The sequence below is a fragment of the Cinclus cinclus genome, chromosome 3, assembly GCF_963662255.1.
Source record: "Cinclus cinclus chromosome 3, bCinCin1.1, whole genome shotgun sequence".
Taxonomy (NCBI): domain Eukaryota; kingdom Metazoa; phylum Chordata; class Aves; order Passeriformes; family Cinclidae; genus Cinclus; species Cinclus cinclus.
In genome coordinates, this window is record NC_085048.1 from 24325898 (window position 1) to 24340124 (window position 14227).

General features: G+C 35.1%; 1 protein-coding gene across 2 annotated transcripts in view; it reads right to left on the reverse strand.

Annotated features, from left to right (window-relative positions):
• Nucleotides 1-1034: 1034 nt before the first annotated feature.
• COL21A1 (collagen type XXI alpha 1 chain) overlaps nucleotides 1035-14227 on the reverse strand; it is a 64688-nt gene continuing 51495 nt past the window's right edge. For both annotated transcript variants that reach the window (XM_062488558.1, XM_062488557.1), the window contains 11 exons: nucleotides 12740-12793; nucleotides 11379-11432; nucleotides 10825-10896; nucleotides 9849-9884; nucleotides 9117-9161; nucleotides 7044-7076; nucleotides 4110-4256; nucleotides 3972-4026; nucleotides 3490-3690; nucleotides 1952-2029; nucleotides 1035-1222 (listed from right to left, as the gene is read on the reverse strand). In XM_062488558.1, coding sequence (XP_062344542.1) covers nucleotides 1035-1222; nucleotides 1952-2029; nucleotides 3490-3690; nucleotides 3972-4026; nucleotides 4110-4256; nucleotides 7044-7076; nucleotides 9117-9161; nucleotides 9849-9884; nucleotides 10825-10896; nucleotides 11379-11432; nucleotides 12740-12793 — 963 coding nt within the window. The remainder of the gene's footprint in view (nucleotides 1223-1951; nucleotides 2030-3489; nucleotides 3691-3971; nucleotides 4027-4109; nucleotides 4257-7043; nucleotides 7077-9116; nucleotides 9162-9848; nucleotides 9885-10824; nucleotides 10897-11378; nucleotides 11433-12739; nucleotides 12794-14227) is intronic.

Here is a 14227-nt window from a genome sequence, read left to right on the forward strand (position 1 = left end):
CAATGAAAATTGCACACAGCTGGCTTAAAATGAAAAAGGAAACAGCATAACAAACATTGCAGCTGGTCAGCCACCAGTTAGACCTTTCTCCTTGTAAACCTGCTTCTTCAATTTGGCAAGGCAGCCCTTGAGCAGAAACAGCAAAGGGTATATAACTTGATACTTCATTACACAGAACGGTTACACTGGGGTTGTGCAAACATTTTTATATCTTTAATTTTGTCAAATCATAGCTAAAGCCAGCTATGTCAGTGTTTTGCTATTTTTTTATTTTTAATGTTATTTTCATGTGAATTGAATCACCCACACGAAAACTTTTGACATTTAGTAGTTGACAGTACCATCTTCAATAAAACCTTAGTCCTTGAACCTGAAGTTCTGCTCTTGCATTTCACCTCAGTTTTAAGCAGAGCTGCATGGGAGAATAGGTGACATTTCTTCTGTGATGAGTTCCAGTATCTGTCTTAATTCATAAAAATATGATAACATGCTTTCACTCACATTTGGAGCAATGACATATAAAATCTACATAAGGCAATGAAATCTGCACACATATGAAGTCAAAGCCAACCACAAAATATTCAAAATCAATTACTCTGTATGTTGGCTGCATGTGAAAAATTTCACAGTTATTTATACCTGACCAATGCCACTTAAGACCTAATTCTGCTCCCAGTGGTGTTTCCAGCAATTTTGCAAAGGGCCTTCTTTGGTAAAAAGAGGTAAAAGGGGAATGATAGGACACTTAAATACTAAATACCAAATACTATAGTTAGTTTTATTTCTATTAAAATTGATAATCTCTTTAAAAACACTTGAGATTCAACCAGTGCAAGGTATAAAAAAAGTGACTGGAGTTTTGGAGTTTGTTGTCTAAAGGAATGTATAACCTTTGAGATCATTATTTATAATGCTTTTAATGTCAGAGGTACTTTGCTCCTTCTTATGGGATTATTGCTGGTCACCTTCCTGAGATTTGAAAGACCATGAAAGACAAGCACCGTAACTATTCCTCTAAATTATCATATCACAAATTAATAATTTGGTCCTTTTCTAAATGGATCTCTCCCCACAATTACACTAAAACACAGTGATGGGTCACAAATTCCAGGAGGTCCAACTGGTCCTGGCATTCCTGGAGTGCCACGATCTCCGTCTTTACCAGGCTGCCCACGCTCTCCAGGACGTCCTTCCTTACTCATGCCTGGTGGACCTTCAGGACCTTAATAACACACATGCAATAAATAAATAAATGCCTTTACTATTAAAATGAAAATGAGCAAGTATGGAGCCACAACGCCCCTGCTCTTTGGTGAAGTATGGAGATAAAGAAAACTACATTTCCTGCAAAAGACACTTCTTGTTACAAACTGCTCATACATCTATATAAACAACATGATATCTTATAAAGATTTTTTAAAGCACAGGGAAAGCACTTTAAATAAAGACAGCATTTAAAGGAAAATATTAAAATCTGCTTTAGTACACTATTCTACTTTATCTTATAACCTGGAACCACCATGGCAAGAAGCAGTCCCCCTATTTCTATTTGTTTCTCTGACTTTGAATGGGGAATATATCTTCCAAATGTTCAACTTTACATTTTGCATGCATACACTAATGTTATGAAGAATATTTTCCCTCATTAAGCAATGCTTACAAGTCACATGATCATATCAGGACTCAGTTTTCAGATATAGTTGGCTTCAGGTTCCATCTATCAAAAAACAGCAGTCTCAGATACCAATCTTATATAAAATAATGGATTACATGGCAATTTATAAGGTATGCAAGAGACAGGCTACCCTAGACAGATTACTCCAAAATATTTGGTAAGTAAGATGTGTACAAACTATGTAAGGTTTTCTAAATTACATCAACATTTTTTCTAAACCAAACTCCAAAAAATTATTAGCATGCACTGAATCAGCACACCTGAACCATCCCTCACCTGGAGGTCCTGGGGGGCCTTGGATCCCAGGAGCACCAACTCCTTGATTGCCTTTTGCACCATTCTTCCCTGGAAGTCCTGTGAATTAGCAAACACGTATAATTTGTACATCATTTTCATCAAATGAAGTCAGAAATCAGTATCTCATAATATTTATTGAATTAAATATATAATATTTCAAAAGCAAATAATGGGATGCAAAACAAGCCTTTTCTTGTAACCCGCACAATGTGACTGAGTTCTAAATTATGCCAATTTATACTGAATTTAGAGTTGATGTAGCGACAGTTAAGCAGACAGCCACTGTCAGCTGAGGGAATAGGTGAAAGGTAACTAAGAAATTTGCTGTCATTGTCTTCCTATCAGCAAAGTTTTTAATATGTTGTATGAGGGAGGTATAAGTTTTTCATCATAATCCCTGTGGAATACAGAATATACAGAAAATGTTCCACAAAACACACAGCAGAAATAAATCTCCACCAAAGAAATATATGAGGGTCAAAATATGAGCTGTCTTACACTACCAGTAAATTCAACCCAGTAAATTCAGTTTCTTCATAGATACATTATCTGTTTTTCCAACTTTTATGGAATAACCAGAACTGCTAGTGTCAGGTCCAGAGGAAAACTGCATATTCTCCTGTTGGAGATTAAATTATAAAAGTACTACAGGCAAATCATAACATACAAAATGAATTTGGTGTGCTAGGTCACAGGTAGTAAGTCACAAAGAAAGTAAATATTTATCAAAAATTTGTCTGCTTACCATTGGCACATTATTAGCTAGCTGTTATTTTACACAGCTTTCCTGATTATTTTGATGCTACCAGTTACCAAATTATGGACTCCACCCAGTCTCTTGCTCTAGTTCCAGACTATATATGTGTATTTAACATAAAGTTCTGCAAATACATCACAGAAATCAATTGGAATGCTTGGAGAGCTGAGTTGCCTGAAAGCATAAACCTTAGCCTGCCTAAAAAGAATCCAGAGTATTTACGAAAATCATAAAGAAAGGAGCAAAAATCCATTTGAAATAAAGAGAACGAAAGGACAAAACGTCACTAAATTAAAGAGAATGTAAAAAGTTGTTGGATGTCAAAAATCAGCACAGATTTACGCAGCAAGTAGCCATGGAATGAATACTGTTCCTTAAAATAGCAGAAACAAGCAAGTTTGGAAGAAACCAGACAACATGGAAATACTTTGAAATCTATGTCTAGGCATGTTTGATCTAAAAAAAATAAAGTAATGCAGGTAGAAACATGCACAAGAGACTAAGAACTCTCTAAGATCAGAACAGAGTTTGACTATGGTAGAACTGAACAGTAACTATCTGGCCGTGTTCTTGTATTCTCTCTCCTGTCACGTGTTCCCTGAAGGCTGTGAAACATCCACACTGCTCCACATTCACAACTCCATTCAGCCAAACAAGCCCAGCTATTCTCTTATTCTACCCTGCATTAATCCAGTTCAAAACTAGAAGAAGAAAAACAAGGCATGAAGGCCTTTAGCACTGTGACACATGCACACTGTACCTCTTGTCCCACGAGCCCCAGGGCGACCTGGCATGCCCATCAGCCCTGGAATGCCATCATTCCCTGGTAAACCAGGAAACCCTCTTGGACCTTCAGGGCCTCTTGGACCTGGTGGTCCTGGAAGTCCTGGGGGAGCACTTTGGGACTGACAATGGTTACAGTTTTGTAGTCTTCCACTCTGGAGAAGGCCAGGCAACTGGGCTGGGAGAATTCAAACAAAAAATTGCTTAATTCATTATAACAATAGAAGGGTTATCCCCAATCACTAATACAAAGTCAGCTCCCTCTCTTAAGAGAATATATTCCTTTTAGAAGCAAGGTGGTAAAGTATGGAGCCTGTGATGTGGAAATACAGTTCTACACATGCAGGAAAACAGAATAAATCAACAATATGGAGCTTGCTTTCAAAAAAGTGTTTCTATAATTATTAGTTAACTTTAGCACTTCAAACAGAGAAACAGTAAAGAAGCTTTCAAACTTACTTCTAAGTACGTCTGAACACACCTGTCGAATAAACTCTTCTGAAAATTCTCGTGCCTGAATTGAACAGAGAACAGAGCATGCAATTCTTTCTGTTTTTTTAGGCATCCAAAATGAAAAGTTTGAAGTCCTATACATACAGGTTTTCCATCTGATCCAGGTGGTCCTGGGGGTCCTCTATCTCCTGGCTGACCTCTGAGACCAGGAGGTCCAATCAAACCCTGGACACCAGATTCTCCTTTTTGTCCACTGATGCCTCGAATGCCTGGATCTCCTTTCTCACCTTTCTGGAATGAAAAATAAATGAAAAGCCAATGATTTTTTCACAAATCATTTGGAAGGTAGGTAGCACCAAACAAACATATTCTGAGAAATCTTTAGTGAAGTTCTTAATAAAATTAATATGATGTCAGTGAAAATTAACTTGATATTGATGAGATCTATTTTGCTAAAATGCATTGAAGTTTTCAGATTCCTTAGTAGCTGTTACAGATAAAATTACCAAAGAGAACTAGAAATAAATTAACTTTCTTAACTTTCAAGACCCACTTTACTGTTTATTATTAACACATGGAAGGAAGAGTTTTATTCACGTTTTCCTCAGAACCAGAAAATTTTTATAGTATGCTAAAATCCTTAGAAGGCCGGAAAAATTGGACGTAAAATTCTGGCACCATCCAAGTTCCTGGAAACTTACAATTATAAACAAGCCCTTTACCTTATCTCTGCAGTGTATAAGACAAAGGAAAAAATAATTTTATTTAAGTTAGGGATTTTTATTGCTTCTTCTTTTTTTTTTTTTTCCATCTGATTGATAGCAACTGTAGTCTGTTTGCTTCACTGGAAAAGGTAAAAAAAGAGCTGAAAAATATTTTGATATATCTTCACGAAAGCAATGGATCTATGTATGGAATTACCCACTGCAATAGTTCATGTGGAACTCCTCCCCTGCTCTGGAGCCAACAAAACTAGTATGTGCCCAAGATTAAAGTCACTATCCTATGTTTGCTCCCTTATGAGTTTTTTCCTCCTTTGTTTGCACAGCTTCTGCATAACAGTATCAGTTGCTGAAAAATTTTCTTTCTTCACTTCCAACTATTTTAGATGGAATTGTGAGAACAGGACTACTATATATGACAAACTTATTGAAGCAAATAATAGAAGTTTAAGAAATACTCATACATATGGTCTCAGTAGACTTACACTGAATTTAAATTATGGTATTTCTATTACTTTGTAACATCTCCTCTATTACCTATCTTCACATCAGAAAATTCTCCACATCAGAAAAATTCAAAGCTTCCTGACTTGGTCTATATTAGTAACAATGCTCAGAACTCTTTACATTAATTACTGCAGGGTAACAAGCTTTAAATTCAGTGTCAGATTAATCAGTTTTATGAGCTAGGCAACGAAATCAGACAGGTAGTTCATGCTCTTAAAGAAATGGAGAAATGAAAAAAATGTGACAGATGTCAGTCAAGCACCTAAGAGAACTAAGAGGGGTGGCCAGTTCTGGGGCACGACCTAAACAGCAGTCTGTACCTTCAAAAAGTCATACATTAATTCAGATACAACTTCTTCCAAAGCTGCACTTTTAATTTATTTTCTGGATATTGTCATCTTGAATGTTGTAATTACAGAGAAGGGATCCTCTTAGTAACCTCATGTAGATTTGTACTTGCTCATTTCTAGTACATAATTGTAAAAGGTTTTTTTCATTTAAAGAGTCAGCAAGGCTCAGAGATAAACACATGGTGCTTATGTAGCTACCTATGGCTATACTAGAAACTATATGTGCTGAAATCTGAAATCAGGTTGGGTTTATAGCTAGGATGGGTTTTGTTTTGGTTTTTGTTTTAATTCCTTTTACTCCTACATTAAAAAACTTGCAAGCTGAGCTATCCAAACTAAATGCTGAAGGGGCTAGAAGGCATTAAGAACCAGAGAATACTGGGGACATAGCATCTACTGTAGAACAACATTAGAGGCAAGAAGCCAGCACAAAAACACCAGGAGAAAATGTTGGAAGCATCAACAGAACTGCCTGAAGGACTTGCCAAGAAACAACTGAAATTGTAGGGGGAAAGTTTTCCATAGTATATCTTGGTCTTTTAATGCTCAACCACATCCATATGAGGCTTTGTTTGCTGACCCTTGCTATTGGCAAAGAAAAGCAAAGAAAGGAAAACAGCTCAGTAAGTGCTGAGACTTACAGGCTGAAGAAACTTTTAAGAAATCAGAGTCTAAGAAAAACTATATTTTGAAGAAATAGAAAATAACTAATTTTATAGGTTGGTTAAGTAAACACAATGACATCATTATAGCTTAATACATAGTAAGAAATTTTTAAAATTATTTTCCAGTAGAAAGATTTTATTGTCATGATTTACAATACTTAAGGAGACTAACTCAATAGCGTACAAGGAATCTTTTACCAGTTTTGGCAATAATTTAACAAAACCCATAAGCCAAACCACAACTGAAGTATTTCCTAGAATACTCACAGAAGCATATGAAAAAGCTTAAATGTTAAAATGGATAAAATAATTTCATTATCAGAATGGAAATTCCAATTAATGTATTCAGCTATTGATACGCAACAATGTTTTAAGGAAAAAGGTTGAACAAAAAAAAATCTAAATAAATTTGAGGGAGAATTAGATTAACGGGACAGTGTATACTCTGATTTTACAAAATATTAAAATAAATTATAACAAACAAAAATTCATATTTTGCATACCAATTTTTAAACAACATGCAACACAATGATTCTTTCGTTATTTCCTCTGTTCAGTCAATCCTTTCTCTCTTTTTTTGTTGGTTGGTTTCTTGGCTTTTTAATTCTCTTAAAATATATGCTTGGCTTTAATAATTTTTAATGAAATGTATATCTCATTCTGTCTCTTTATAACTAATACTTCTTTCTCTGATATTTTTCAATTTCTCCTCTGTTGCTTATATACATGTGAGTACAGAAGTAAGACTAAACACACATTTTACAGATCACATAATTTGCAGAAACAAACAGAATAATTTTGCAATGCTATATTTATCATTGCAAAAATACATACCTCTCCTCGTTCTCCACTCAATCCTTCTACTCCCTTTAAAAAATTAAGATTAAAAAGAAATTTAAAATGCAGGCTGAACCAAATTTCATGGAATCAAAAGTTGATATTTTTTGTCCTTTGTTTTCAGCAATCAATCACAAATGTTAATTTTTAAAGATTCTCTGATCGCTATAGCACAAAAAATGAAATTGCATACAATGATGAAAAATACGTATCAGGTGAATGAGCATTTCAGTAGTACCTTTAATATCATGTACCAAGAGGATAACTTGGGAATATATCACATAATATAAACATATATACATAATATAGACTTAATAGACAAAGCCTTATTCGCTTTACAAAAGAAATAATGTGCCCTAGCAGAAGTAAACTCCTGATTCAAACTGTTTAATACTGTCTTACTAGGCAGAAATTAATTTTAGAGCCCTTGAAATACAGACTTGGTGGTAAGGCAGATTTTGCATGCTAGCAAATTATTTTGGTGTAATTTCTGCCAAGTGGTTAAGTTACGTGCCATGGCAAGATGGCAGTTCACTTTTCTGATCCTCTCTTAGGGACAAGGAAATCTGTACTGTGTCTTGAGAATTTTTGGAAAGACCTTGTTTTGTCTACTAAATGACTGATTTTTTTGGTTGCTGATCAAACCAGATAAGCATGAGAAACAATTTTAGACTCAGTCTGTATTATTTTTTCAGCTTTCTCAAAAACAAAAAAAGCAAGCAACAGCAATTCAGTTGCATCATTCTATCTGAAAAAAATGCTTTCTTTCACTATCACTTTGTTTTCCGTTATGACTAAAATAAAAAAGAAGATATGAAAAAGTTGTCCATTATTTGCAAAAAAAAAAAAAAAATAACAACCAAAAAATCCAGAAAGTTAAAACTGTAAAGTGTTATTCTAGGACACTACATTTGGTTATGTCAATGACCCGTCTTTTAGTTTAAACCATTTCTTTTTTCAAAAATCTGCTCAGGTTTAATAATGAACTATTTTCAACCTACGTATCTCTGAGAGTGTTAGTTAACATGCAGTCTAGATCTCCTGCCCAGAATCCCCGGGAATCGGGTCCATCTGGCTAGACAGGCAGCTGTATCAATGTTGTAACTCTGAAAAAAAGCAGCTCTGGCTTCCTTCCAAGTCTCCTTTTAGATATGTACCTCTAAAAATACTTCTCTGTTTAGACATGACATAGATTATACAGTTAACAAGTACTTATAAATACTAACAGCTATTTTCTGTGAAATAACAAGATCGCCAACTATGACACAATCAGAATACACTGGCCTGGAGTTAAAGAGAAACAACTGGATCCCACTTATTTACAGCTGAAACAGGAAACATCTGTAATTTATGAGCACAGAAGATGTCCATAATGACTCCCAGTATAGTCTAGAAGGTAATGAACTATATGAAAGTGTAGCAAGGAACATGCTAAATCTGAACATCTCAAGTATCACTCTTATAACTTTAACACAAAAGCCACTTTTTGCTGTTATCTGCATTTTCTGTTACTTATAACTGTTTTATAAAAATATTCTATAATTAAGGCTTTACTAAAATAAAAGAAATGCACTCATGGTCTGTTTCTCAAGATACAGTATCACAGAACACAAAAACATGTAGGTTGGAAGTGACCTCCTTGGATTCAACTTCCTTTGCAGAACAGATGCAACTTGATCAACTCAAGATGCTGTTCAGACAGGTTTTGCCACAATATCTATGAGCAGCCTGCTCCAGTGTTTGACCACCCTCAAAGCAAAATGTTTTTCCTGCATATCAAGTTCCTGTGTTCCAACTTGTGCATTTCCTCTCATTCTTCAAGCGCGCACAGCTGAGAGAAGTGTTGCTCCATCTTCTCTATATATATTATATTTGTGATTTTAAAAATAAGAGGTGACTTTTTGTTTAAGAGGTAATTTATGTAAGCACAGTTTCATGTTGTACATAAATATATTCCACCTGATGTAAAGACCTATATGCATTTCTGGAAGAAGTGTTAAGAAACAAATATGTGTCATGGCCTCCAGCTAGGATCCCTGTGGCTTCCTAGAATCACTATTTTAACAGTACCTGTAAGCCTGGATTTCCTTGTCTTCCTTTTTCACCTTTCAGTCCCTTCAGAAAAGAAGGACATTTTATAAAATATAGATTTATCTGGTACATGTAATTAAACTATGAAAAAAATAACACAAGGAACTAAATACTAAAACCTCAATCTGAACCAGGACAAATCTATCTGAAAAGTTCCTCTTCAAAGATATCAGAGCAGAAGTTGTGCAGAATAAAATTTCTGTCCTGAACACTGAGGAACCAATCTGGGATCCAAGTAATGATAGGATAGTCTTCTTTTTCTTGTAACTATTTCCATGATTTTAGATAACAAGGAGGAAAAGCCCACATGCTAACAGTAAAGTAGGTAGGCAGAGGCCAGGTGGAGTTACTTTGAACCTGTTCCTGTGATCCTGCAGTGCCCTGCAGGCAGGGACACAGCACATCCTGCGACAGTCCTGGGCGATGTCCCAGGCCTTTGGGGCAGAAGCACAACCTGCAGCCCTGCACCTGCACCACTGCTAAGAGCACATGGCTCTGCACCGAATGCCAACAGCTGCTCAGCCCTCAGAAATGCAGCTGAAAACTCATGCTGGCCATACTGGGCAGATTTCCTTGAAGGAGAGTTGCTCTGCTGTTCAAGTTAACCTTCTATGGAGTTCAGTCTTAAAAAAAAAAAAAACCTGTCTGGATTAATACCTAAGACTTGTATAAATAGCAATTATGATTTCATAAAAAACAAAGTTGATATACCTGGATACCAGTGTCACCTTGGTTTCCTTTCTCTCCCTGTAAAATATTAGAAGAAAGGTCTCCATTTAAACATGAGTCACCTCTAAAACATGTAGTCTGTGCTTTAATTTAACAATAATTACAAAAGAAACATCTAACTTTTTCTTGTACTGAAAGAAACCAAATCACTTTATCCCCATGTACAAAAAAAAAAAAATGCCCTGAAAGCTATAATAAGAAAGGACTGTGTCATTAAAAAACCTATCAAAAAGAAAGTGGATGCTCACATACCAAGTAAAAAATCAAAAAATACAACATAATGAGGTGGCAAATCCGACAGGATTTTATCTACTCAGTGCATGGGAGCTGAGAGGATGCAGGCAGGCAGGGAGACAATGTTTCTCATGGGTTAAATTTTAGCTGAATGCACCACAGCATACAGAAGTTATGCAAAACAAACAAAAAAAGGTGATTGTTTAATCACAAACCTCTATTTAAATTAAATCAAAATATTTAAGCTCCATTTCCACCCACTTGTTTTGCCTCAAAATGTTTAAATAATAACAGGGTGATTGGCAATCAGATGGTGTAAATGGTGCTTAGAAGTCAGATGTGTCATTTTATCAACTTGTCTGAAAACTATCTAATTGACATGGCCTTTCCTTTTGCTTCATTAGACTGCCTTTATCTTGACCCATGAGCTTTCTCCCATCTTATTTTCTTGGTTTTTCTCAGTCTGGCTTAAGAGGGGAGTGATAGAGCAGCTTGGTGGGCACCTAGCACTCATCCAAGGTCAACTAGCCATAAATCAAGGGCTTCACATCAAGGGCTTTATCCTATAGAAGAAAATTTTCAGGATGGAAATATTACTGCTTTAAATGTGTCCAACTGTTATAATTATGTAATTAGAGAAAGGATTTTGTTAAATAATGATCACTTATAAGAAAAGTACTTCCAAAAAAGATGCAAGTAATGTAAAATTGGAAAAAATACTTACCTTTAATCCCTGGGCACCAGGAATGCCTGGGTAGCCTGGTTCACCTGGAGCCCCTGGTACTCCTAGATCTCCCTGAGTAATACAACAGCTGTGTGTCAGTGATGTGCTGTGTGTAAAAACACACATTGCACATTTCTCAAGGACACATGATATGCTTGGAATAATATTTTGAAATTTTATATCTGAAAACGATTGAAATATCCAAAGGATTTTTGAAGGGATGGTGGATATAGAGAGCACATCCAGTATCTATTTTTATTGTCTTTTAATACAGACGATGTTTCAAAATTGCACAAAAAAATACTACTTCAAGTAATGACAATGTTTGCAGGCTTGCACTTAATGAACATATGATTTTCACAGCCTAAAATCTAGCATAAAATTAGTAAGAGTAAGTCATCAAATAGATTCTGGTGCAAAGTGATATTAACTACTGTTTTACTGTGAAACAAACTGCCTTGTAATTAACCAGAGAAAATAATGGAAAATTAGTAAATCATGAAAAAGTAAATCAATCCATTCTTTAACTAGAACACTTCCAGAATCATATTTACCTTGGCTCCTGATGATCCTGGTTTCCCCTGTATTCCTGGTTCGCCTTTATCACCCTATATAACAATGCAGGAGTGTGGCTGATACATCATTATGTTTTCTTACACATGGTATGACTAGCAAACACAAACAGATACTGTTGAGAAAATGACTCCTAAAAAGAGGCACAAGTAGTGACTGAAAGGCTGAAGTTTTCCTCCATTACAGGTAGCCTGAAGGTTTAACTTTCTCTCAGGGAAGGAGAGATACTGATGACAAAACCTGATCTGCCAGCTTCTGCACACCTGTCCTATCTCCACCTGCCTCACTTGCCTCACATAGTCACACCAAGTTTGTGTGTACTGACTTCACATTTCCATCATCTTATTTAATTGTCTAAGTCAAAATATTTATGTATGGTTTGGCTTTTATTTCAGCCTATGGAATTAGACATATATTCAGCATGAGGATCTGCATTAAACCTTAGATTTATTACTACTTCATGATGGAGTTCTGTAAGAATGAGCTTATTAAGAATGATTCTCTAAGAAACAGCTTATATTCTAAGTGAGATAAGTATACAAAATAAAAGCATTTTTCACAGACAAAAACAAAGTGAATTAATTTTTAGTTGCATCATAGGTATTCCATTTTCTTGACCATAGAAAAAATGGACACTTAAAAAAATGCTACTGTCAGTACACAATTGTAAATAAATGCATATGCACTTTTGGATGGAAAATAATGCATGGGGGAAAATGGGATCTAAATGTAAATGCAAAATTTGGGAAATGGATTCTAGATTCTTAAATATTTTCTAGGACATACAATTCAATGCTTACTTAAAATTTAAACTCATTTTGGATTGAATTAAAAGGTTGCACTAACCAATTTGAATTTGTAGTATTTATTTTAGCTTTTGAGAACATTAGTAAAATTAGTTCTTGCTGTAGCTGCAGTGCAATCAATAAAGTTACATCTGAAATAAGTTTGGCTGCTTGGGTGGAAGAAACAGCACATAACACTATTTAACACAATTAAAATATAAATAAATGTAACATGGGAAAGTTGAGATGCATACTGAGAATTATCTGGTTTCCAGCATTGCAGAACATTTTCCAGGACTGTAAAGCTGAAACAGTCTCATGACCATTTCCTCAATTGTTAAAAACCTCATGGGACGACAGGCACCATTTACTGAGTTGCATTAATCTCTCTTGAGACTGAACTATCATAGAAGGTAACACAGGGGAAATCATACAGCTGCTCACCAATATTCAATACACCAAAAAACGAGCTCCGAAATCCTGGCATTGTCCACATCAAACATGCATACAAAGCAGTCGTTTATCAAAGTCACAAGCAAATTGACCCAAACACTTACCTTAGGCCCAGGAGCTCCAGGTAAACCAAGTGAACCCTCTGGTCCCATCAAACCCTATTTATTTATGAAAAAGACAGAGACATTTCTATACTAAAACAGAGTAATAATGAGCTCGATATTGTATTAGTAGCATCATTATTCTATTTCTTTAGTGAAATAAACAGTAAAAAAAAAGTCTTTTATCTTATATATACAGGCCTTAGTTTTGATATAGTAAAGGGGATTATTTAGACCTTCTATGGTCTAGTGAAGGGTTACTGTGCAATGAAAAAGAAAACATACAGGAGAAAAGAACAGTGCTGTCATGGAATACTCCTAGGAGAAAAACTTCTGCAACTCAAGACCCAGTCTGTAATGCATCCTTAGTTATAACTGAAAGTGGCACAAAAGTTTCTTGGTTTCTGTTTAGGTCTTCCAAAATCAGCAAAAATATTTGTGGCATTTCATAATTCTCATTCTACTTTCCGACCTGTGTCCCTCAAAGGTTGCCGTGACCTGACTCCTTATGGAAATTTTGTGGAGATTTTTCAGGAGCAGTTAACTTTTGGGGCCACACCTTGAATCTTCTGTAAAATCTTCAGAGTTAAACTGCTCATTCAAAAACCTAATAGCTTCTGTCATTTCAGGTCACGACACTTCAGCAATGTACAATTTCAAAATAATCTCTTGGACTCCTTGAATGGAATCATGGCCATAGAGGCATGTTTAGCTGTACGTTCCCTACATAAAATAAGAGCTAAAGAGTAATAAATCATCAAAGGGCTGACTTCCTTAATTTCTGTTTAAAAATAGTCCCAAGTATATACTAGAAAATAAATCCTTCTTTGAAATAATACTTTCCACGAAGGAATTCCCATTAATCGTATTTTCCACATCTGGTGTTAACAATTGTTTTTTTCACCACTTCATCCCACTTCACTTTTAGTCTAGAACTGTATGCATCAATAAAAACAATATATTATTATTGTTTTCATTGGACTTGTTTAAATGCTGTGAAATACAAACTGCTATAGGAGTGTGCTTAAAAAGCAGCATAAAATAAAAGCATCATGATATAGAAAGTCAAACAATTAAATAAGGTCTAGAAATATAACTTGTCAGAGATTAAATTTTATTCCAACTGATAATATTTTCAAAATTCACTGTTATTTAATATATAACTGTTATTTAATCTTCGCTTTAATATAAATAAAAACAATCACCTTCCACTTAGTAATAAATGTTAGGAACAATTCACTCCCATGACATTATCTCAGATTTCTTTCAAAAGTTGCATGTAATCAAAACCAGATATAATTTCTTACACAGATAACAACTCAGCTTTCCAAAAAAAAAATATTAAACTTTATTTGCTAAAACTAAAAGGGTATCTTTGTTTCTGCAGTAGAAGAGAAAATTCAGAATACTCAAAACTAGTAACTCTCTGTAGCTGTGGTTTTCAGAATTTCAACAGTTTTCTGGTATTTTGCCTGTGCTTTACCATTAGTC